Source organism: Sorex fumeus, unplaced genomic scaffold (genome assembly GCF_029834395.1).
Source record: "Sorex fumeus unplaced genomic scaffold, SorFum_2.1 ptg000086l, whole genome shotgun sequence".
Lineage (NCBI taxonomy): Eukaryota > Metazoa > Chordata > Mammalia > Eulipotyphla > Soricidae > Sorex > Sorex fumeus.
In genome coordinates, this window is record NW_026606143.1 from 19,178,446 (window position 1) to 19,204,197 (window position 25,752).

General features: G+C 35.5%; 1 protein-coding gene across 3 annotated transcripts in view; it reads left to right on the forward strand.

Annotated features, from left to right (window-relative positions):
* DMD (dystrophin) overlaps positions 1-25,752 on the forward strand; it is a 2,292,284-nt gene that overhangs the window by 1,727,587 nt on the left and 538,945 nt on the right. For all 3 annotated transcript variants that reach the window (XM_056131284.1, XM_056131279.1, XM_056131278.1), the window contains one exon: positions 14,441-14,630. In XM_056131284.1, the coding sequence (XP_055987259.1) occupies positions 14,441-14,630 (190 nt within the window). The remainder of the gene's footprint in view (positions 1-14,440; positions 14,631-25,752) is intronic.

Sequence of the window (25,752 nt, forward strand, 5' to 3'; positions counted from 1 at the left end):
ATGCAATCTTTCTGTGTCTATCCCGCTCTTTCTGACTCATTTCGCTTAACATGATACTTTCCATGTAGTACCACTTGTATGTAAATTTCATAACTTCATCTTTCCTAACAGCTACCTAGTACTCCATTGTGTAAATGTACCAGAGTTTCTTTAACCAGTCATCTGTTCTCGGGCACTCGAGTTTTTTTTCCAGATTCTGGCTATTGTAAAGAGTGCTGCAATGAACAAACAATTGCAGATGTCACTTCGACTATACCTTTTTGCCTCTCTGGGATATATTCCCAGGAGTGCTATAGCTGGGTCAAATGGGAGATCATATTCTAATTTTTTGAGAAACGTCCATACTGTTTTCCAAAAGGGTTGGACCAGCATGCATTCCCACCAGCAGTGAAGGAGGGTCCCTTTCTCGCCACATCCGCGCCAGCACCTGTTGCTTTTGTTCTTGTGGATGTAGATATAGAGTACCTGAATAGACCTATTTACATCAAGGAAATTGAAACTGTAATCAAAAGTCTTCCCAAAAACAAAAGCCCAGGTCCAGATGGATTTACTAGCGAATTTTTCCAAACATTTAAAGAGGACCTATTGCCAGTTCTTCTCAAGCTTTTCCAGGAAATTGAAAAAACGGAAACTCTCCCAAACAGTTTCTATGAAGCCCATATCTCTCTAATACCAAAAGGAAACAAAGACACCACAAGAAAAGAAAACTACAGGCCGATATCCCTGATGAACACGGATGCAAAGATTCTCAACAAAATACTAGCCAATAGAATTCTGGTAAATTATTATCAGGAAATTATTTTAATTTCGGTTTTTGTTAGGACAAGGGTTTGGGGAGCCTGGCATATGGCTTTAGTGTTGAATACATGCCTCACGTGTTTAGGGCCTGGAGTTAGTCCCTATAACCCAAACACAAATACACAAAACATGTATTTTAAAGAACAAGATATTCACCCCATGTTTTGAATCAATGCCTGTTCATCATACTAAATTCACTGATTTTCATCTAATTTATGTTTAGTTAATAACAGGGAAGTCCTATGGTATGTAGGAATCTTTGCCCTCAAAGAATTTATCATAAGTTTATGATAAATGGTGATGGTGGTAATGAAGGATATAGAGACATTTTGTAAGTGGTGCATTCATAGACCAAAAGATTCTCAAATGCACTAGCAATTTTCAGAATTATTCCTTTAGTGTTATCCTTTTAAATTAAAAATGACTATAATTTCTAAATTTCAATTGCTATTATAAAGGATTTTCCATGCATTCTAATGTGTCTACTTTTTAAGGAAATGTAACTTTTACTCATAGTAGGTAAACATAAGAAAGGAAAGACTCTGAATATTTATTTTGATTCGTTTTACTTAGTTCATGCTATTTGTATATTAAATCAGAACCATTAGATGATGTTCAAAATTAAAAGAGCAGTTCTTTTAATTTTTTAAATTTTTATGTCGAGGTCTTTTGGGCCACCCTGGGGGTGATCAGGGCTTCCACCTGGCTCTGTGCTCATGGATCACTCCTGGTGGGGACTATATGTAGTTCTGGGAATCTAACTGTGGTTGGGCTCCTGAATAACCTACTATCTCTACTGTCTCTCCAGTCCAAAGATGTTCTTTTAGAATCCACCAGGACATAGTTATTTTTATTCATTTATGTATGTATTTTACTATAGTTTTTTAGGAAAGAAATGTGTGAAGTGTTAGGTTCTATTTTTAGGTATTATTGAAAATATTTCCTCAGAGATTTAGACTTTCAGATTATCTCTACATCATTGTAGCACGGTAGCATTGTCCTCCCATTGTTTATCAATTTGCTCGAGCGGGCAACAGTAACTTCTCCTTTGTAAGACGCGTTGTTACTGTTTTTAGCATATCAAATACGCCATGGGGAGCTTGCAGACGGGATAATCTCGGTAGCTTGCTGGGCTCTCCGAGAGGGATGGAGGAATTGAACCGGGGTCAGCCATGTGCAAGGCAAACACCCTACCTGCTGTGCTGTCGCTCCAGTCTCTGCATCATTAAAAGCATGAAAAATCTGTCATTACATTTAGAGAAACAAAGCAAGATAATAGTATAGTATCATCACAAACCCTTGTCCTTTGATTATAAATTGAGATAATGAAGCAGTATGAGAGGAGGTGGGATACATATAGGAAGAGGTGAAGTATGGTGGATGGTATGGACAACAGTGGAAGATTGGACATGGACATGATAAAAGGCATGGGACACTTTAATGATGGTGAGCTCTGGCAATAACTTTATATAGCAAAATCTAATGTCAACACTATTGTAGCTGTTACCTAAAGTAGTGAACATATTTTAAAATTATTTGAAAATTTGTCATTATGAAAAGACCACAAAAGTGTATTTGAAACTTTTCATTTATTTTTAAAAATAAAAATGTTTCCTTTCTATAATGTCTTCTCTTTATAAATAAAATCTTTAAGCCTTCCATAGTCCTAAGTATATTATTCATTATAATAGGTCTTTTAGGTGCCAGATGAAGATAATAAGGATTAATTAATAAGAAAAGATAATAAGAAAAGAATTAATCACTGTTACTTCATATATCCGGCAAGCTACCGAGAGTATTCGATATGCCAGACACAGTAACAACAAAGTCTCCAATGGAGACGTTACTGGGCCCGCTCGAGCAAATCGACGATCAACGGGAGGGCCTTTACCTTACCTTACTTCATATATAACACCTAATCCTAATTCATATAATAAGCATGGTTTTTGAGAATAGTAGTTTTGCTATCCACTATCCTTCCCTCTAAAGGAGCTTACTTTGAAATGTAAATATTCCTAGAGTGGATGAATTTTGGATAACTCACACAGCATCCCTTAAAGTTAGGTGTTCTTGTCTATAGAATGTTGATGATAATAACAACCTGGCCCAATAACCATTAAAAATCACTTAGACTATCAAAGAAAAAGTTACAGGTAAAAGAACATGAAAATTAATTGCTTTAGTGAAGAATACTATAATAACTTTAAAGGACTCTTAAAAATGTATTGACTACAAAAATTTCTGTATGAGAATTGGATGATAAATGTCACAGCTATTCAGAGACTATAACTTGAAATATAAATTATGAATTCATTTATATGTTCAAATTTCATTCATAGACTTCCATTGTAACTTCATATTATCCTTTCTTTCCAGTAACTCCTTTCTTTTTGAAGGGAATCTACCATGTATTTTCCTCCACTTGATCTTAGAACATTGAACCAGTCATGCTATCCTTTAAATATTGTGTATCAACATCTTAGAATTGGCTATTCTCTTTCCTCTAAATTAATGATAAATGGAATACACATTTTTGACTGTATGTATATTTATATATACTAAATATACCTGTCCACATATACATATACATATATATGTATATGTACACATACAAACCTGTACTATCACTCTGGTCCCAAGAAAAACATTTTAAACAGCTGTTTTCTAATGTTGTCTTTTGAAAAATAGTTTTAGGAAAAAATACAATTATAGTTACCTCCCAAATGATGTTTTCAAATATATTTAAAATGTTTATACGGTACAAAAAATGACATAGAATTAATTTTTAATTGTTTACATGATCAGTATTGCCTATACACTTTTACCTAAAGGGTAAAAATCAAGGTGACTTTTTTACAAAAATGTAATATTGAAGAAAGTTGAAATCAATTGCTTCAAAGCTGTAGTTTATCTGTTGAGGACTAATCTGCCTTTCATACAAGTGTGTTGCTTTGTTACTTCTGCACATGTTAAAAAGTCATCCTGTGTTGTCTAAGGGTGACAAAAGATGGGAATGACTTCTCTGGGAACTAATTGGCAATACTTTGGAAACATTTAGGTCATGGTTTTCAATTAACTCTTGAGAGTTTGAGTGATTTAGTACCAGACCTCAGTAGTGGGGATGAAAACCTCGCATTAGCGTGTATCGATGAACAGCAAACCAGCAAATTTGCGTTGAAAATGGATTTTGTTTGTTTGGAAGAACAGAGCATCAGGGTCTTTCTGCTCCAGATAGGGTTGGAGAATATCATTGCATGTGTGTGTGTTCTGTTACGCACTTTTTAAAAGTACATGGCTTTCAGAAAAGTAACAAATAATTAAGTTCATGCTCCACCAAAATGAAGACCAGGAGTCAGTGACATAATCTTCCCTGAATGTTTCATTTCCTTTTAAAAATGTTTTATTAAAGAAATGTGACTTTCAAAGTTACTGATAGTTGAGTTTTAGGAATATAATATTTCAGCACCAATCCCACCACCAGTGTCAGATTTCCTCTACCAATGTTCCCATATTCCCTTTCCAACCCCTGCACCTCTTCCACTCCCTGTCTGCCATTTTGATGAACACATTGCAAAGTTTAGTGGGATAGCTGAGATCTTGCGTTTTCAGTGTTGTTGAGACTGTGCATTGGATATATAGCTATACCACTCTGCCACATTACCCATATAGCTGAATCCCCAAACTGTTCCCTCGGTACTCCCAATTTCATCTTCTTCTTTCCCCCTTGGTTTCTTTCTTTCTCTGTCCTTCTCCTCCCTAAACTCTGGGGTTCAGGTTTATCTAGGTATCCCCATTCCTTTACTAGATTATGTTTATTTATCCAGAAATTATCTCTACCTCAGATAAATGAGATCATCATGTGTTTGTTTTTCATCTGGCTTACTTCTCGCAACATAACATCTTCCATTTCCAACCGGTTGCAACGAAATGCATGATTTCATTGTTCCTTGAAGCTGTATAGCATTCCATTGTGTATATGCGACATCTTCATAATCCATTCATGTGTGATTGGATGCCCAGACTTATTCCATATCTTAGCTGCTGTGCTGACTTCAGCTATGAATAATGATATGCATATGTTCTTTTCAATTACTGTTTTTATGTCCTGTGGGTAGATGCCCCAAATTGGGATTTCTAGGCCATATGGCACTCAATTCCAAGTTTACTGATGACTCTCCATACTGTTTTCAGAGCGGTTGAACCAAATAACATTCCCACCAGCAATGAATGAGAGTTCCTTTTCCACCACATCTCTGCCAACACAGATTATTCCTACTATTTTTGATATGTGCCATTCTTACTGGTGTGAGAATTTCATTGTTGTCTTGATTTGGATTTCCCTAATGATAAGTGATGATGTGCATTTTTTCATGTGCCTGCTGGCTAGCCACCTGTCTTTCTTTGAAAAGTATCTGTGCATATCCTCTCCCCATTTATTATAAAAACCTTTTATCTGATGTGTTGATTGCTAATATTTTTTCCCATTCAGGTATATGTCTTTTAGTTTTAGCCAGTGTTTCTTTCAGAATTATTATTATTATCATTATTATTATTGAATCAACATGAGATAGAGCACTACGAATTTGTTCATGATTGTGCTTCAGTCATACAATGTTATAACACCCATCCTTCCACCAGAGTAATTTCCTAGCACCAGTGTCTCCCCAGTTTTTGATATGGCTTTAGAATGTGTTTCTTTTGTTGTCATTATTGATCTTTGAGAGTACTCTATATATCCTGGATATCAACCCTTTATCTAATGTGTTGAATGCAGCTACTTTTCTCCTTCAGTTAGCTATCCTTTAATTTTAGACTGTGTTAATTTAGCCATGCGAAAAGTCTTTAATTTTAATCCATTGGTTCATTTTTTATTTTGTTGTCTTTGCCAGGGCTATCAGATAATTGAAGAAACCTTTGAGGTTCTAATTTTGAAACATTCTGCCTATATTTTCCTCATTGTACTTTATCGTTTCCAGTTGGATTTCAGGGTCTTTGATCCACTCTGAATTGACTTTTATGTAAGATGTGAAACATGGATTCAGCTTTAATTTCTTACACATAATTATCGATTTTTCTCATTATCATTTATTGAAGAGACTATGTTTACTCCATTTCATGTTCTCAGCTCCCTTATTGAAAATTACCTGTTCATATATATGAGATTTTGTCTTTATGTATTTAGTAATGACTCCTTGATCAAATTTTATCCCAGTACCATGCAGTTTTGATCACTATAACTTTATGATATAGTACCTGCACTTTTACTTCCTTGACTACAATGAAAGGGTCAGAGAGAAGTGGATCTCAATATCAATTTTCAAAGGTAAAAACCTTCCTTTCTAGATGTAAGATTTGGGCTATAATCCCAGATCTGACCCTTGTTTGCAACCTTAGGGAGGTGACTCCAGTTCTCTATGAATCAATCTCACAGTCAAGAAAATGAAACTCATTATAACCTCTATCATATATTGTAAAAGTTTTTTGATTTAACTAAAATCAACAATACCTATTTATATTTTACATCAGTCATTGTAAGTTTATATAAGGCTCAATTAGATTATCTCTACATAATGAGAAAGAACAAAAATAAATATCACTTGTGAAATTGTCATAGAAATTTGTGTATATAGCATGATGTGCCTTCTGTTAGGAAATACAGAGGGATTATAATTTAATATCTTTGTAACTATAGCAAATTATCTATCAAGGTCTCCCAAATAGTCTGACTCTCCTTAAGGAAAAGATTCTTGGCCTTGTTTTATGCGTCATTTCACCAAGCTATGTCCTGTCACACCAAAGGTATCAAATAGATACATGGTAAAAAATAATGAAGGAGATGTTGGTAGGTGTATGAAAATAATAATGGGGTTCAATCAAGAGGGTGGAGCCATTTGAAGTTCCTGAAATATCTAACTGGAAACAAAAATAGATACAGACTATAGGTAGACAAAATTAGGTCTACCATGTGAAATAATGGCAGTAACTCTATGTCTAAAAACTGTTTGTGAGCTATATAGAGGGTGCTTTTGAAAATGTGTTTTCTATACCATACCTTATAGCCTTCATCGCTCACCCAGTGCCAATAGTTAAAGACATGCTCTCTATGAATCACTTTACTGTTATGTAACAGAGGAGAAAGAGAAAAATCCTTCCCTTGCCATTGCGGACTCTTCAGAGTCATCTTTCCAGGCTGTTGCTGCCTAGTGATGGAAAAAACCACCATCTCTAATTTGTTGCTAGAGAGGGAACTGATGGGATTTTAGTCCCGTCTTTATTGAAGGATTTTCCTTAGTTTCATGCTTCTCATCAGTACAAAATTTTAATATAATTACTATAGATGAAAAGAACTCCCTTCTAGAGGTGTTGTTCACCCACAAATTATACAGTTCTTGCAATTCCTTGAAAATATAACAAAGTATTTTTATATTGATATCAACTTCATTTGAAAGCACATCAGTAGAGGCTGTTAACATTACATGGAATTTTACCTTCATGCTCTGACTCTATGAGTCATGCTGTAGATTGATAAAAATCCTTTTACCCTATGTACAGTTAGTATTAAGGTGTTCATGCTCTCTGGTCTCCATATAAAAACAAACAAGGCATAAAACCTAACGTCCTCTTATATTTCCCCTAAAAATGCCATAGGAAATGATAATGGTTAAAATGCAAATTATTCAGATAGAAAAGATTCAGTAGGTTTTTATTTGGTTACTCATGAAAATATCAGGTGCAGATTGAAACATTATTTAGCAGAAATTGAGTGCTGTGAGTTTTCCCCCAATTTATTACACTTACAGACATACCTGGGACAAATAACCTCCCCCACCATATTAAACTTTCTTTATCCTAAAAATATTCAATGTGTTTGTTTATGTTCATGCAACCCTGCAACACAGTCATGAAAGAAATAGTAGTCATTCATGTAAGTATTAGTGAAATATTGTCTTAATGTTAATTAGATAAGTTCTTCAGTTTTGCCTTGGGAAGCCTTAAGTTCACCATCATTTTTTTCTTTTTATTATATAGTTCACCCAAAATAAATTGGTGATATTTAACATAAGAAAAAAATTGGGAACTTAGAGATAGAGATACCATTAGTATGACTGTGTGTCTAATGACAGAGTGATTAGACAGATCTGATTCTTTATTGATTGCTTCATTCATAACCAGTTGCTCGAGATGTGTTTCCACGTGCTGTGTGTGATTCTTCCTCTTATCTAGAGTTGTATGTAAATGAGCACTGTCTTGGGCAGTTTCAGGATTGGAGTAAACTTCATAGCTTCAGCACCTTTATTCAGCCTTCATTAATTTCTTGCTAACCTTGGTCTAATCTGAAACTTGGTCTCAAATTTGAGTATGTGTCTCTCACAGCGAGTCTAAAGTTTGGGCATGCATTTGTATCACTTGAGAGATTTGTGAAAAGTTGGCTGGGCTCCATGCACAGTTTCTCGTTTTGTAGGTTCAGAGTAAGGCTTGAGAATCTGATTCTTATTTGTGGAGAGGGGGATAGTTTGGTGCCAAGATCAAACCCATGAGAACAAAGCACTCTAACACTAACTGCAGTATGTCCCTGATCCTGAGAATTCACTTTTTTTGCAGGAATCGGTGGTGAGAACCACACATAATGGTGTTCACAAGCTATGTCTTGCTCTGTGTTCACCTGTAACTGCTGGTGGTGCCAGGAGTCAAACCATGGTCTGTGGCATGCAAGTCTAGTGCCTTACCTCATGTACTATAACTTTGGCCTAGAATTTGCATTATAAGTTTATAAGTGAGTTCCCAGATCATGCTGATAGTGTTGGTATATGCATCATTAAATATATATGTGTATATATATATATTTAATTGAGGTAACGTTGGTTTATAAAACTATCCAGGTTTTATGGGAACGATATTACAGCTTTTCAAAAATAATTACTTATCCTAGAGAAATAGCATGGGAGGTACTGTGCATACGTCACTTGATACTGACTCTGGTTTGATCCCTGGCACGTATATGGTTCACTAAGCACATCCAAGTGTAATCCCTGAGCACAGAGACAATAGTAAGTCATGAGTACTGCTGGTTGTGGGCCAAAAACCAAAAAATACATGTATATGTACTTTTGTATATGTGTATACAGTAACATATAGCATATGTTTATATATATATATATATATATATGTTTGTATGTGCATTACTACAGCAAACTCACCAAATACAATTTTCCAATGTTTCTTGGCCCATGTGTGGACAATACTTTTAGTTTAAGAAAGTTGCCCAAATTACATGTGGAGAATGGTAGATGACTTTCTTAGAAATAGAATGATAATTTAGAAGTCTCCATACCTTACCTATTACATCAAATTCTCAGCTGGTTTTGTACATTATTTATAAAGCTGGAAGAGGTGAATTTTTAATTGCTTTGTCAATATGATGTATAGGGCAGAGAAAATATCCCAAAACACTCCTCTGAGTTCATCTCAGGTTGGTTTAGAAATCAGGTCGAATCACACATGTTCATAGGAGGGAAGGGATTTAATAACATATATATGGATAATCTGTAGGGATATAGATTTTAAAGCAAATGGGACAAATAAGGGTGTTGTGTGTGTCTCCTCAAAATGGGATCCAGGGGCTGGAGTGATAGCACAGAGGGTAGGGCGTTTGCCTTGCACGCGGCCGACCTAGGTTTGATTCCCGGCATCCCATATGGTCCCCCAAGCACCGCCAGGAGTAATTCCTGAGTGCAGAGCCAGGAATAACCCCTGAGAATCGCAGGGTGTGACCCAAAAAGCAAAAAAAATGGGGTCCAAATGCTCTGCTACTAGATAGGTTTATCTGATAAAAAGTTATTTCTGATTAAAATTAAGTCTTAATTTTGGATAATATCTCAATTTCATTTGTGTGGGTAGAAAAGGGATTAGTATAGTACTCCATTGTATAGTAGTCCATTGTGCATTCATAACAGCTTTTTATCAGTTCATTTCTTTTTGGACATTTTGGTCATTTTCTTTTTATAACTATTGTACTAAGTGCTTCAATGAGCACCAGATATGCTTAAAACTTTTCAAATTATCTCATTATCAGCCATAAGAGCCTTTCTACCCTTACCTGGCAATGCACATGCAGGTGATGTGTCTTGGTAACACATGTGAGCATCTTAAAGTCCTACACTTCAAGCAGATTCTATATCTAAATCATTATAATTGTTTTTAAAATTTGTTATTTTAACCACACCTGGCAGTGTTCAGGGATTACTATTTGATCTGCACTCAGAGATCACTCCTGGCAGACACAGGGGATCATTAAACGGTGCTGGGGATTGAACCTGCATCAGCCTCGTGCAAGGCAAATACCCTACCTACTGTACCCAATCTATCACCATTGCTTTCTTTTATAAAATTTTCTTTTTGTTATAATAATTTCGGTTGTGCATTAACAGTGGTATTAATGGGTAAGATTCTTAATATCCACAGTTTCCACACATCACCAAGACCAAAGTGTCCAAACTCCTCCACCAATGACCTAATGTGTAGCCTACCTCATTCTTACATCACTCTCCACTCTCCCCTTTCTCTAGTAATCTCAGTTTTACAATCCAGGGCCAAGGGATTAGCATCTTTTGATACATACTGTCTACTCCTATGTTTTATTTACTGTATACCATAGTTGATTGAGGTCATACAATATTTTTCTACTCTCTCTGACTTATATCTCATAACATGATGCATTCCAATCTGAGTTATGCTAACTACATGGTTTCATCCTTTCTTACAACTATATAGTAGTCCATTGTGCATACATATCAGAACTTTTTATCAGTTCATTTCTTTTTGGACGTTTTGGTCATTTTCTTTTTCTAGCTATTGCACTAAGTGCTTCAATGAGCATCAGGTATGCATATAACTTTTCAAATTAATATATTTGTTTTTGAGGGGGTAGATGCCAAGAAGTGGAATTCTGGGATAATATGAAAGTTCTCTTTTCACTTGTTTGAAAGAAATCTCCATACTGGTTTTCCCTAGAGGCTAAAACAATTGATATTTCTACCACAGTGAATAGGATTGTTTTCCTTCCATATTCCCACCAATACTGTTTCTGGTATTTTTCATATCTTCTGTGCTCACAATGGAGACGTTACTGGGCCTGCTTGAGTAAATCGATGAACAACGGGAGGATAGTGCTACAGTGCTACAAGTGCTATGCTCACATCTGTGAGATGATCCCTCATTGTCATTTTGATTTGCATTTCCCTTTAATGACCGGTCATTGTTTCTTTTAATATTCATCTAACTTTTCTCAAGGTTTTATTTTTAGACACCTAGACAAATTTTAAAAATAGTTCTTGGTCAAGATCTTTCAATTTTTTCTAAAACATATTTTAAGTTTTCTTATGATTCTTGTCATTTTGATAACTTGTTTATCCAGTCATTTAAAACCACATCATTATAGAGAATTGGGAATTATGAGGTATATTCAGGGCAAACTGGAGTGTACAGATTTGGAATCCAAGGACCCTTGATTCTTATCTAGTATATACCTGGCACAAGTAGAACTTAGAAATACAGTGTGTGCATATTGATCCCGGGAGAAATGATGGAGCTTCTAAACTCTCACAAGCAGGAAAGAGCAGTCTCACCTCTCACTAAAGAGGACTGTAAAGAAACTCATTTAATGAGATTTTTTTGCTCCTGCTGCCACTACTTTCTTTAAAAAAATTTGAATCAGAAAATATTCAGCTGGATGGTGTCGATATTTCAGAAGGGCAGGGTATCATTTAGGAAAATGGGCCTTACTGTCCTGAAAGAATTACTGTGCTTCCCTAAGGGCCCAATTTACAAAACAACACATTCGCTGGTAGGTTTTGAAGAGCAATCCTGTTGTCTCAGTAGAACCTTTTCATCTGATTTATGTGTATTGCATTTTACAAATAATTCTTGGAAAGTTATTGGCCAGTCACTTTCTCTGGAAGGAGAGGCTAAGTGCTGTTTCTACTTTAAGTCTAGTGGCACTACGGATCTCAAGTGTATAGCTCATCATGAAATAAAACTGATAATAAAATGCACAATTTCTGAATTTCTATATCTCATTCTTCCAGGGAAGATTGTCATAGTGTCCTTGTATTTTCTGTGAAATTTGAGTATTTGAAATAATATGTGAGTCATGGATATGACCCAGTAGACTAGATTATATGTTTAGCACAAGGGAACATACTTGGTATTCTTGGTAATGCATACTCCTAAGCATTGTCTGGCCCATGAGCAATGCTGAGTGGGCCACTCCGAATGTATCACTGACTAATCCTGCATTTTCTCCTGAAGTACAATGACTTATTTCTATTCTAAACTTAGGGCTGGAGATTGATTAAGTCTTGGTGCTTAACACGCAAGCCTGTCTGGACATATTAGCTTTAAATGACTGGACCTGCTGCTTTTGTAGATCAGTAGTGGTCCAAGGTTAATAGTCATACATACTTGAATCTGCAGGTTTCATACTAGATTGGAACATTAAGGAGTTCCAGTGCAGTTGTCATAGTTCAGAGGGTCTTAATGATAAGAGATAAATTAAAATATTTTGGCTTTTGCTTGTTTTGTTTGGGGCTCATAGCTGGGGATGCTGAGGGTTTATTCCTGACTTTGAACTCAGGAGTCGTTCCTGGATGGTTCAGGAAACTGTATCATGTGCCAGGGATCTAACACAGGTTGCCCACAAGCAAGGCAAGTACACCAATCTTTGTCTGATTGCTCTGGCCCTAATAATAATAACAACAGTTTTGATGTTTCTACCTGCATTGATAGTTTGCCTGAAAATGATATAAGCAGAGAGCCTGCAGTCCACGTTAACCCTTGAACCCCACAACGTTGAACTTATTTGCTCAACCAGAATGCCAAGCTAGCTTTCAGTTGTAGCATTGAAGTTTATTTAGGAGTTGATAAATAGCTTCGTGAAAGGCTTCTTTTTTTCCCACTAGCTGCATCCTCACAAACCTATTCTACCCTCTTCCAGTTAATGCAGACAGAAGATTTTTATCCAGTATGAGCGCCAAAACTACACTGTAGAAGACTGTATACTCAGCAAAACCTCATCCATGATGAATAAACAGCTCTTCCGGGGGTTTTGCTGCCGCTGGCTCGGCAGGAGTTGTTTATTGCCTGGTTTGCACATCCCATGATAAAGTTGCTGCTGAAATAAATTGCAGTTTTGCATAATTATTGACAATCACATCTTAACAAGCAATGTGTATCATATTCAAGTGTTCAATTTTTAAATCCATTTTTAGCTTATGTTTAATCTCAGAAGTGTTTATGTAGTAATAAAAGGCAAATATAGCATTTAATTAGAGTACTAATTTCCTCATTGCTGACAAAATTTACCTGAATCTTTTTAGATGGGATTCTTACTGCCTAAGGCAATTTTCCCTCCCAAGCTATTATTATGTAGCTGTTTGCCATGGACATTTATGTGTCTGTGATGCATGCATGCATTATATATAGAGACAGAAAATGTGGACTTTTAAAAAGATTTTTGCATTATTAGAGAATTTTTTATATCTTCTAAAATATTAGAGAGATGAAAATGGTTTGTGGGCAGAGGAACTAACATTCTTGACTAATGTGTCTGTATAATGTGTCAGGCATTTCGCTTGACACACATTATAATTTCCATTCTCATCATAGTGATAGATATTACTATTGAGAAGCTGAAATCAATGAGGTTCAAGTTTCCATACCACACAGTTGGTAGGGAATATAGGAATTTCAACTCAGATCTATCTGGTGTTTAGGTTCTTCTTTATGACATATTTTTAATTTAGAAAATATTTTCTTTTTCAATCAAAATTTAGAAATTCTTTTAATTAAAATAATTGAGATATCTGTGCACAATAATAATGAAGTCATTATTTTATGTTGCAGAGTACTATGGAAAATACTTGCAATTGTACGACTTTCTGGTAATGAAGCTAATACAACAGTGAGAACTGTTAGAACTTAGTGCTGTGTGAAATTTTTATTTTTCGCCATGTTTTCTATGACATAGGCTCTTTTTGTCATTTTTTTATTGGTCTTCCAATCCCTTTTTATTTTTTTATTCCAGTATTCTACTTTCTATTGTACATTTGTATTTTTTGACTTTTCTCTTTGCCTATTTCATCCTGGTTTTCTCCCTCAGGTGACATCAAAGAATAGGCATGGTGTAGAGATTTTAAAACTTCACCTATAAAGATTAGCTTAAACTTTTGTAGCACATTAAAAGAAACTTTCAGAACTGAACAGCAAACAATGTAGGAAAGCAAAAATGTCTAGGACCAGAAGGATAGTACAGGGGCTAAGGCACTTGCCTTGCATATCGCTAACAGTGATTTGATCCCCGGCATTGCTTATGGTCCCCTGAGCACTGCCAGGGGTAACTGCTGAACACAGCAGCAAGAATAACCCCTGAGCACTGCAGAGAGTGGCCTTTGCTCCCCCAACCCTGGCCAGAATTTCTGAAATAACACAATAACATATTACAGTTTTATTAATAAATGATTACCGTTAATACTAGTAAAATATTACAGTTCAGTCCCTTTATTCTTGTTAGATTCCCAGGGCTCATGGGGTATCCCATTGTAATACTTGAAGAGAGTTAATTATGGATAATTTCTTTTTTTTATAGAGTAAGTGAGAGAGAGGCTGCTTTAGAAGAAACTTACAGATTGCGGCAGCAGTTCCCATTGGACCTGGAAAAGTTTCTTGCCTGGCTTACAGAAGCTGAAACAACTGCCAATGTCCTACAGGATGCCACCCATAAGGAAAGGCTCGTGGAAGACTCCAAGGGTGTAAGAGAGCTGATGAAACAGTGGCAAGTAAGTGAAGCATTACTTTAGCTTTAGGTTTCTTGTGAATCTTGTGATGCTTTAGCTTTCTTGTGAATCCAATTGCAAAATTCTCAACCTTTGTACTTACATTGAAGTGCTAGGTACAAAAAATAATTGTTGGTTTATAGGACCTAATATTTTTCATCATTGGTACAAGAGAGAGAGAGAGATGAGGGTGAAGGCAGCATTATTTATTATTGAACACTCCAGGCTCATAAACTGTAAATGTTTTATCCAGGAAGAACTTGCATGTATAACCATAGCCCTGGTCAAGGAGAAAGTTTGCTCAGCAAAATAAGTTAGAGATTGGTTTATTAAATTGAAAAAGTTGCCATGTTTGAGTGTTTATTTAATATTTTACAGGGAAAGCATCTGTGTGAATTGTCTGTTTTATTTAGCGTTGCTAACTGAATCAGTTTCCCTTCATTACTTTCAAATACATTTTGAAATGTTAATCTAGCATTTTGTAGCTTTCTTCCTAACATGATCAGTGAAAATAAAAATGAGATGGCTAAATTTGTCATAGTTAATGATCATACAGTTTTCAGACAATTGTTTTTCCTAGAAACAAAAATGATTGCTATAAAGATTCATGGGCACAAACAGTAAGAGCATACGTTTAGGGTCATTTTGTTAAATTGAAGTCTTGTTGATAACCATGTTCTGCACACAACGAAAGTCCTTAACTTTATTCTCAGTGTCTAATATAATTTTTCTAACCTTTGGTGAAGTTTTGTTATGTAGAGTTGAGTTTTCTGAGTTGGCGTAAGAACTTGACTGGTACCGCAAATGAAATTTGTAATGTTGTAGTACAGTGATAGATCATTTAGATCGGTGTCAATATAGCACATGATTTGATGGGTGATCAATGCTGCTGCTCCTATGCAAAGCACAGAAGATGGTGACAATTTATGGCTTGCTGGCTCATTCTTGATTTACTATTCTGTTTGACCTCACTTTGCTTGTCTACAATGTGTATTGAGTGAGTTTGGCCATTTAAAAATACTTTGATTAGAACAATCCTGAACGTTGTCTCTGCAGATATTCTCAATGGCTTCCATTCCCAATGTAAAACAAAGTGAAATTATATTTTTCAGTTATTCTTAGATGGTTAGAAAGGGTCCTTCTGGAATTCATGTTTTGTTGTTAATAAAATCTGAAATAACTCCTTGCAAATGCCCAGAAAGCCCTCCTAGATTTTAGTGCATATATGAATTCACATCATTGCATTATCAGTGGTAGAGAAATAGTAAAATTATTAAAAGGCCCTCCCGTTGATCATCGATTTGCTCGAGCGGGCCCAGTAACGTCTCCATTGGAGACTTTGTTGTTACTGTGTCTGGCATATCAAATACGACATGGGGAGCTTGCCAGGCTCTGCCGCGCGGGCGAGATACTCTCGGTAGCTTGCCGGGCTCTCCAAGAGGGGCGGAGGAATCAAACTCGGGTCGGCCATGTTGGCTGCGTGCAAGGCAAACGCCCTACCGCTGTGCTATCGCTAACTCAGCTAATAAAATGTCACTATTAGAGCCAGATAGATAGCACAGAGTTTACAATATGTGCTTTTCCTGTGACTAATGCTGGTTCAATCCCTGGTACCACATGCTCCCTTAGTATCTCCATCTAGAAGTTCTGAGAGTTCCTGAGGCTGGCCTAATGCTCCTAAGTACCACAGAACCCAAGCAGTACCACATCCTCTCATTAAAATACTGGCCCCTGAGCACAACTTGGGAGGTCCCCACCCAAATCACTGCTGTGTGGTGGAAAGGGAAAAATTCTTAATTTTTGTTAGAATTTAAGTTAAGGGCTACTGGAAAGATAAAGCCTATAGAAAGTGAGTCCTTATGAGTTGCACCCCTATCTCTGTCCTTAGTAGAAATTCAGATTTATACCTTCATTTTATATACCATTGTCACAGGTGAGTTGTTATCAGTAGAAGAAATTTTATATTTGATTCACAATTTAAAATATCATTAATCTTTGACAGGGATATGGTAATTTCTAACACTTGATCTGAATAAGAAAATACATTTTTTAAAAAATTGACATCCTTTTGGCTGGTACAACGGGTAGGGTGCTTGCTTTGCACTCTGCCAAACTGTGCTTGATTCCCACCTCCTCATAAGGTACCCCGAGCCTACCAGGAGTGATCCCTGACTGCATAGCCAGAGTCAAGCCCTCAGCATAGCTGGCTGTGGCCCCCAAACAAACAAACAAAACTTTTAGGTCCTTAAATCCAAAGCAGGAAACATACTAAGAGTGAGTAAGGAAATGCAAGTAAAGAGATAACAGTTCATTACAGAATACTTGGATGAGTTGATGCTTGACCTAGTATTTCCAGGCAGTGTGGTCAACCTGGTATTTGCAGATTGTGCAAGTTGCTGGAATCTACATGGATAGGGGCTGTTGTGATTTCACAGCCTTAAGGGAAGAGTTTTCTCTTCATGGTGAATTCGAATCAGCTTCTGCAAATCTATTTCCTGAACCCAGATTTAGTCAACTTTTTTTGGGTATTTTCCTTCATGCTTTCTTGAGAAAGTAAAGAATAATTTAAGATAATTTTGTAATCATTTATAAAACCTCTTAAATTAGTAAAGAAATATGGTTCAGGGTAAGACTACATCTGTCTATCTCCTATATTTTTTATGTTTCCATCTACTGCACTATGCAATAAAAATTTCTAGGTGAAATCCCAATCTTGAGAATCTGTAAGGTTCTAAAGCAAATGTATGTAAGAAATTGTAAGATTCTGAATACAAAATGAGATCACCATACTTTCTAATTTCTAACTACATTTACTATGAAAAATAGGATAATATGCTGTTTGCTTATTTTGGGGATCTTTCAAAAAATGATTGGATAATATATTGAGGAAACTTTCTAAGCTTGTGGTTTGTTACTTATAAATGTGTATTCCTAAAAGTCATCTAAAACTCTTAGTGTTCCTTGAAATTTTAGATATCATTTCCCCCTAACTATAGTAGGACTAAGAATTCAACATTATTTTAAAGCAGAAATAACTTTCTTATTTCTCTCTGTTTATGTTTTGTTTATCATAAATTCCAGTTGCCTGAGGTTGAAACTACATTCTTTGAATAGTAATGACATTTATAGACAGCTATGATTTTTTACTTAGAGAGTTGAATAATGATCCTTTGATGAAAGATTTGAAGATGTAATAGTAAAAATTCTAAACTACTGAATTATTGATTATTGTTAATGACACATTTCAACTGACAAAATTGAATCCAGATAATGAGTTTGAAATCAAGAAATGGAAATGCCATGCTTAAAAATAAGTAAAGCCCTGTATTTTTAGGAGCTTATATGAAATTGCAGTGTTTCAGGTAAATTAAAATGTTTGTCTTTCCCCGAGGATAATTTTTTATTATGAAAAGAAATTTTCTGTAATTCGTGTGAACAAAAACTATATAAAGGTATGACTTTTTACTTTGAAGATGCTGCTGGCCATATTGCATGGTTCATGTTATATATGGCAAGAATAGTTATTCCATATTTTTAAAGGGATTTATGGGACTGAAGAAATATTAAACTGGTTAATGTGTTTCCCTTGCATATGGCCAGCCATGGTTCACTCTCTAGTATATTATGGTCCCCCAGCATTACTGGGAGTGACCCCTGAGTTCAGAGGGGGAGTAACCTCTTGGCACCTCCAGCTATAGCCCAGTCCCTTTACCATCACCCCCAAAATAAGAATTCAGAAACTCCTAGCTAAGGCAAAAAATTCTGACATTTGACCACCCTACTTCAGTGATCTTTTACTTCACACAAATAATACCTAATGAAGACCGGGTAAAAAACCTTCACAAAAGTCATTCTAGCCTACTTGATTGTCACTCTTGTCTATCACCTTCATAGGATACTTAATTTCTCAGGAATAATTGGAATTCATGGGTTCTATAAGCATATAGTATTATGAGACTTGTAATTCCAGAATGGAATTATTCTGATTAATTTCACTCTGAAGCCCATTAAAATTCTTTATATTAGAAAAGAGTGGTATTGCTGTTCTTACTGAAAGCAAGGTCATTGTAGCTTGAGGGTTATTGTTTCTTTTTTTCAACTGTTGCACCACACTGAGCAGCCCTCAAGTGGCTACTCCAGGCTGGGTATTCAGGGGCCACTCTTGGCTCTACTTGCAAGATTACAGGGATGGAACCTGGGCCTCCCCCATAACCATGATCTTTAGCTCTTTGACCCATCTCTCAGTCCCAGAAACATTATAGCTTCTTTATTCTTGTTTTGGGGTTTTGTTGTTGTTGTTTGTTTGTTTTTTTCTTTGTTGTTGTTGTTGTTTGGGGTTTAAAAGAAACATGGCTGTTCTCAAAACTAATTCTTGCTTCCATTCACATGGACACTCCTGGCAGTGCTCAAGGTACTGTATGTGATACAACCCCGGTCAGCCGCAGGTGGCTGCATGCAAGCCACATGCCTTACCTGCTGTACTATCTCTCTGACTCCTGTCCTTGTATTTTACGATGTGTGAAAACTTTTATATGTGTTGTTATTTCTGACAGTCTAAATAAAATTTTAATTTGCCGGTAGAATTGCATATAGTGCCATATAAAGCCTTGAGAGGTAGGAGATGGTCAGGATTTTTTTAAATTGCAAATTTAACCTTAAAATGAAAAACTCTATTCAAATTGAATTAGATTCTTCTTGTGCTCCAAACATTTTCTGCTGTCGGCTTCAGAACTTAAAAAGATATACAATGGCAGCAAGTTCTAACATAAAATCTTGTGGAACTAGTGAAAAATGGGAAGAATCTGTGTCTTTTTCTATTATTGCTTAGGACTCTCCACCAATCTTGTTGTAAATACCACTAAAAGATCATTTAATACCAGCTTATAAAGATGTGTGGCTTCAGGGGTGTGTTGAGAAGAGATGATTGTCAAGAAGGTATGATTAAGGTAGGTTTCTGAGCAAGAGAGACCATAAGAGAGATTCACGTTTGATTTTTTGTCTTCTATACTCTGGGTTGACTCTAGCAGATTTCTCAACTCACTGATCCTTCTTTAATTTTGTTTTCCCCATGTTCCCTTCCATCCATACCTGCCATTATAAAAATTAATGTATTTTATGTTTAATATTTTCACAGACGCAAATTTGAGAAACCTTAAATTACCAGTCAGGATACCTCTATGACTTTATTAAAACAGCTTAGATTTCTTTATTCTGTTTTGTTATTATTTGGGGACCACAGCTGATAGTGCTCAGGACTGCACTCAAGCAAATCACTCCTAGCAAGAATCAGCAGCAAAGCTGAATGCTGAGAATAGAGCCCAAGTTAGCTGCCTGAAATACAAGCACCTTACCCTCTATACTATATCTCTGTCCCCCAAATATCTTATATTTACGATAAATTATTGATATTTGAAAGCAGCTTCTTCAGTATTTCTCAAAAGTATTGGATTAAAGAGGCTGAAGAGGCTGGAGATATAGAATAGCTGGTAGGGTGCTTGCCTTGACCCAAGTTCAGTTTCCTACACGTCCACATATGGTACTCTGAGCACCACCTGGAATTATTCCTAATCAGAGTGAGGAGTAAGCCCTAATGACTGCTAGCTGTAGCCCCTCAAACATGCATCATGGATTGATTTCAAAAAAGGTAAAATGTAGCCTTTGCAAGAAAGCATTCTGAGTTAATTGAATCATTTGGGGGGAGGGACATATGAGAATAGAGAAATAATCTGAGGATGCTTAATTAAAAAAATAAAATCCTTTGTCATCAGTTTTGTTACGGTACATTCAGTTGTATTTTAAAATGTTTTTATAGTCATTTTACCTTGGTGCAAAAGAATATAAGAGGCCATTTTGGTGTTTTTCTTTTCCAGTGGGTGAAGAGTGCTCACTGCTTTAGATATGTGAGACTTTTATAGATACATTATTTCCCTCAGAACTTTAATTCAGCACCTTTTTATTAAACACCTGTTAGATGCCTAGCATGAGATGAAATCTAGCAAGACAAACATAATTAGATTTTTTCAAACACAATTCAGAATACTGAGGTTGTATAATCAACTTAATGAATATGAATCCACATTTTTAATAGAATTAAGAAGACCAGAATAGAACAGAAATTATTACACTATAAAAGAACAGAGTCTATCGCTCTTAACAATGAGTACCACTAGTGGATCACACTTAAGTGTGGTTTGGTTAACACAAATTTCAGCAGTGGGTTGTATAAGGGGCAATGTTGTTTTGTGAAAATTCTTTTCCAACTGCTGTATGCCTATATACATACAGCATATGTATGAGGGAGGGAAAGAGAGAGAGGAAGAGAGAAAAAGAAAACTTTGGGTTGCTAATTACATTTACTCAAAAGTATCTGAATATATTTCTGCCTAGAAATGATAATATTCTAGTCATGGAGATAGATGTGCTAAGGCAAAATTAGAATAGTATAATGAGCATTACAATAAAGGGCTATAAGATCAGGAAACTTACCAAGAACAGTAGTTTTAAATTTTATTCATACATTGGAGAAGCTTTAAAAAATGGTGAGTCGTACATTAACCTAGATATTTATTACAACGTGTCCTACTATCATCTTGTGTTCAAAGTTAACAATCTTAGTAACTCATCTGTAGTTCTTTTAGAGAGTGTTGGAAGAATATGTTAGTGTTTAGCTAGGTACAAAGAGTTTTTTAAAAGACGTTTTGTAGAATGAAAAATCTGCAGTGCTAGCCATTGTGATAGTCTGAGATCTGAAGGGACATATGTATGGCTGGGACATGCTTCTTACAAGAAATGATATTGGAAGCATTAGTGGAGGCTTAATTATGCATGAAGACAGCATAATGCAGTTAACAGAGTATGGGTTCTATAGCTAAAAAGACCACTTATTTTACCATAGGTATCTAACATCTAGGGTTCAGGTAGACACTTCTATATAGTAGCGATGGTACTTCACCTGATTTTTATGGGAATTCAATGATAAGATCCATGTAAAATACTCGCAAGAGTTGAGTTCAGAACAGCGAGTAAACAGAGTTTGCCTCTTCTGCTTCTTGCCTCCTATCTTAAGTTTGGGATTTTATCTAAATTTGGGATTTTATCTGTACTCCAGAAGTGGAATGACAAAGCTTAATGCTTTTAAAATACACTGCTACTGACTGGTAGTTATGAGGAGAAAAAAATTGGATTATGATGCCTCCACAAGAACAACAATTAGAAAGTGATTTTTGTACTAGTCCAAGAAAAAGTAATAATTAAGTTAATCAGATAAAACAATCTTTACTAGTCAGAGCTAAATATAAATATTTTAGAGCTAGAGAAATTGTACAGAGGTTAGGGCTATGTCTTTCATTTCACTGAACCTGGTTCTATCTATGATGCCATATATGGTTCCCTCAAGCACTGTAAGAGTGTTCCCTGAGCACAAATCCAGGAATAATCTCCAAGTGCCTTTGGGTGTGGTCCAAAAAAGAAAAATTAAAATAAATTTTAAAAATTAAAATAAACATTGTGATATATTTGGGGGAGACTGAATTGTGGTGTGAAGAGAATGTAGGATGCAATGAGGTGTTACTTGGAGTCACCGTTTACTATTTTCCATGACTAATGATTGCCTTCCTGGAATTGAAGAGAATTCAAAAGGCAAAATAATTGTGGGAAGAGAAGCCAAGACTGTGGTTGATTTAAGGTATATGTGAGGAAAAGTTAAAAGTCTCCTCTGAAACTATTGTAAATTTAGATAGGAAGTTTAGATAAAGATCCAGGCTTAGGGAAATTTTATATCTGAGATATAAGATTGAAATATATCAATATAGAACCTATAAATTTTGGGGTCTTCTTGGTGTATTAATCATGGTTAAAGGCAAAAATATAGCAACACTTTGGGGTAAGACACATATTATGGTAAAAGTTATAGTATGGGGTAATATATTCAAGCCTTTGAAACATTCTAGTAAGGATAGTTGGTTTATTTACTCATAGCTATATGAAAATAATTATTTCCCCTTTATTATCATAGTATATTATGAATTGTGATACTCATGAATAGATTCAAGAACCACAGCTTAATGTTTTACTGTATTAAGTATTCTACTTGGTTCCTTAAAGTACTATAGATAATAAAATCCAAAAAGAAGAGTAGAAATCAATAAAAATTTAGAAAAAGGAGTCAATGAGGGTGAATTGTTCAAGACTAGAGTTTTCCCCTCCATAATAAGGAAAACTAAATAAGAATCCATTTACTTTTGTTCAGTGAGGAAGTTATATTTACCTGTTCATTTCAGTGGGTGTAGGCACATGATATGAGTGTCATAAAAATTTTCCCATTTTCCATGATCTCTTACATATTAAAATGTTTATTAAATATATTATATGCTTTTGAAACTCCTTTTCTAAATATTGTCATTAAAATTAGCAATTGCCATTAAAATGGTAAATGATACAAGGAAATACTAAATTAAATAAGTTTGTCATTTGATTATTGGATTTTATAATTTTATATATGAACACCAAAATAAAACCCCATATAGGTAGAGAAGATACTGTATATACAAAACTTAAGTTTTGAGCAATCCTTTATCAATTCACTGACATCCCAACTTGGGTGTGCTTCCTTTCTTTTAGTTCATGGGATTCTCTCCTTTCTCTCTGCCTCTCCTCTCTCATATTTTTCTAAATAATATTATTGTACATACTACAGAGATAGCTCAATGGACTGAGCATATGCGTTGCAAGTGGGAGTCCTGGGTTTGTTCCCAAATATCACAGTCTCCTGGATATCGTCAGGATTGTCCCATGCATACAGAGCCAGGAATTGACCATAAGCACTACTAAGTGTGACCAAAAAACCAAACCAAAACAAACCACACAAAAGCCTACTTCTAGTTCAAGGGACTAACTAGATGTTTTATAAGTAGGAGGCCCAGGTTTAAAGACCACCAGGAGTGACCCCTGAGCACAGAGCCAAGTGTATCCCCTCCAAAACACTGGGCCTGGTCCAAAAAACAAGCAAAAATGCTCATCTTAAATAAAACCCTTTTACTTCGAAAAATAAATAAAATTAAATTTTGATAGCTCTTAATAGCCATTATCTTTTCTTCCTTAAATAACTTTTGCCAGGCTCTTATACGGTAATAAATATAAAAGCACTTTGAAAAAGCTGTCCTCAAGTGAAAGACCCATGTTAATGGGATGAATCACCATTAGACAGAAAGTCAAACTGGAGATATAAATTTAATTATGTACTCTGTAAAATCATTAAATTGAATTCATAGTAACAGTGAGAATAATAACTAGATCATTTTTTAAAAATGAAAAGCATTTTATTTTGTAATTTGAAGCTCCTTATATAGCCCTGGTATTTTTGCTATTATTATTTTTATTTTCAGTTAAGAAGGGTTTTCAGGCAAGTATTTTTGCAATTAAAATAAATAAAAAGCATCCTTAAAGCTAACTCATTTGAGTTTTATCACACTGGATTAGGAGGAGGAATAATTCAAAATAAAGCCTATTAAACAAATGTTAGTTTATCCAGGCTTACTAACAGCACATATTTATCCAATTATTAAGCTAGATAATAATAATAGAGCATACTGTCTCACACAACTATGAGCCAGGAAGTGTACTTGGGACTTAGCTTGATTTATTTCCCTACCCTTTTACAAATTAAAAAATAATAGATCTCAAAGGTTATGCATCTTCTAATGTCACAACTAGATATAGAGGAGTTAGTACCTTAACTTAAATTTGATATTCCAACATCTAGCAAACTAATCCTACTATCCCACTTTTCCTCTTAACAAGCTGTCATTTTAAACAGACACAAGATAACCAAAAATAGGTATCTAGTCTTTCATCAAATAGGAAATTGTTGACAATAAAACTGTTCCTCTTTTTGAAATTTCCATCATGTCATTACATTTTCCACTCTAGTTTCTATGTCTACCCCACAACTGAACCACTTATCTATGAAGCCACCCTAATTACTAAATGCAGGTGCTTTTGCCATGTCTTTTGTTGTTGTTTTTGTTTGGGGGCTACACCCAGCAGTGATCAGGACTTACCCCATTCAGGAATTACTCTTGGTGGTGTATAGAGGAATATAGTGGTTGTGGGGATCGAAACTGGGTCAGCAGCATGAAGACAAGCACCCTACTTGCTGTACTATTCCTCTGACCCATTTTCTCAAGTCTTTAATGTTCTTATGTACTCTGCAGAGTTTGTTACTGCTACTCACCAGTTTTCTGATAAATTTTTCATCGTTTGACCCACTATGGTTCTGTATTCTACCAATACTCTATCAGTACTATTCTTTCTTTACCCAAATACCTATACTGTTTTCTCATTTTTATATTGGGGACACACCCAGTGATTCTCAGAGGTTAATACTTGTTCTATACTTGTTAATACTTCTGGCAGCATTCAAGTACCTTATGGGATGCCAGGGATCGAATCCTTGTTGTCTGCATGCAAGACAAGTGTCCTACCTTTACCATCTCTCTAGCCCCGATATTCTCTTTCCTGTTTTAACTACCTCATTCTCTTCATGTAATAGTCAATAGACACTGTGTCATTTATGTTTTAAATATTAAACTACAGATTTTGTCCCTCTCCTTTTATACAAAATTGTTATCTCTTATCCTGTAATTCATCTTCAGTCAGAGATATTTCAAATAAAACACAGTTATTTCTACATATTTTTCACTTTATTTTTCCTAGTTCATTTCCAAGATCTGTTTATTTTGCATTCCAACTCCTTTGCACCTTTTCCTTTATTTCATTTCCCCACCACCACTACTCTAAATCATACATTCTGTTACCTCTCACTTTCTTCTGCTCTTTCACAGTCACCACACTGCTCAATCCATCTTGCACATTTTCACTTACAATTAAGTTTCTGACAGCAAAGGTTTGATTATACTTAGGATTTCACCCACTTTATTAAGTTTTTTAATTCTACTGTGAGCCTGGAACCAAATAGATGCTTAACAAAAGTTTTCCAATGAATTCAAGACTATGTGCTCCCCCTGTTTAAGCACATTTAATTTTTGCTTTTGGGCCACACCCAGTGGTGTTAAAAGCTTACCCCTGGCTTTGCGCTCAAGGATCACTTCTGATGGGCTCCAAAGAC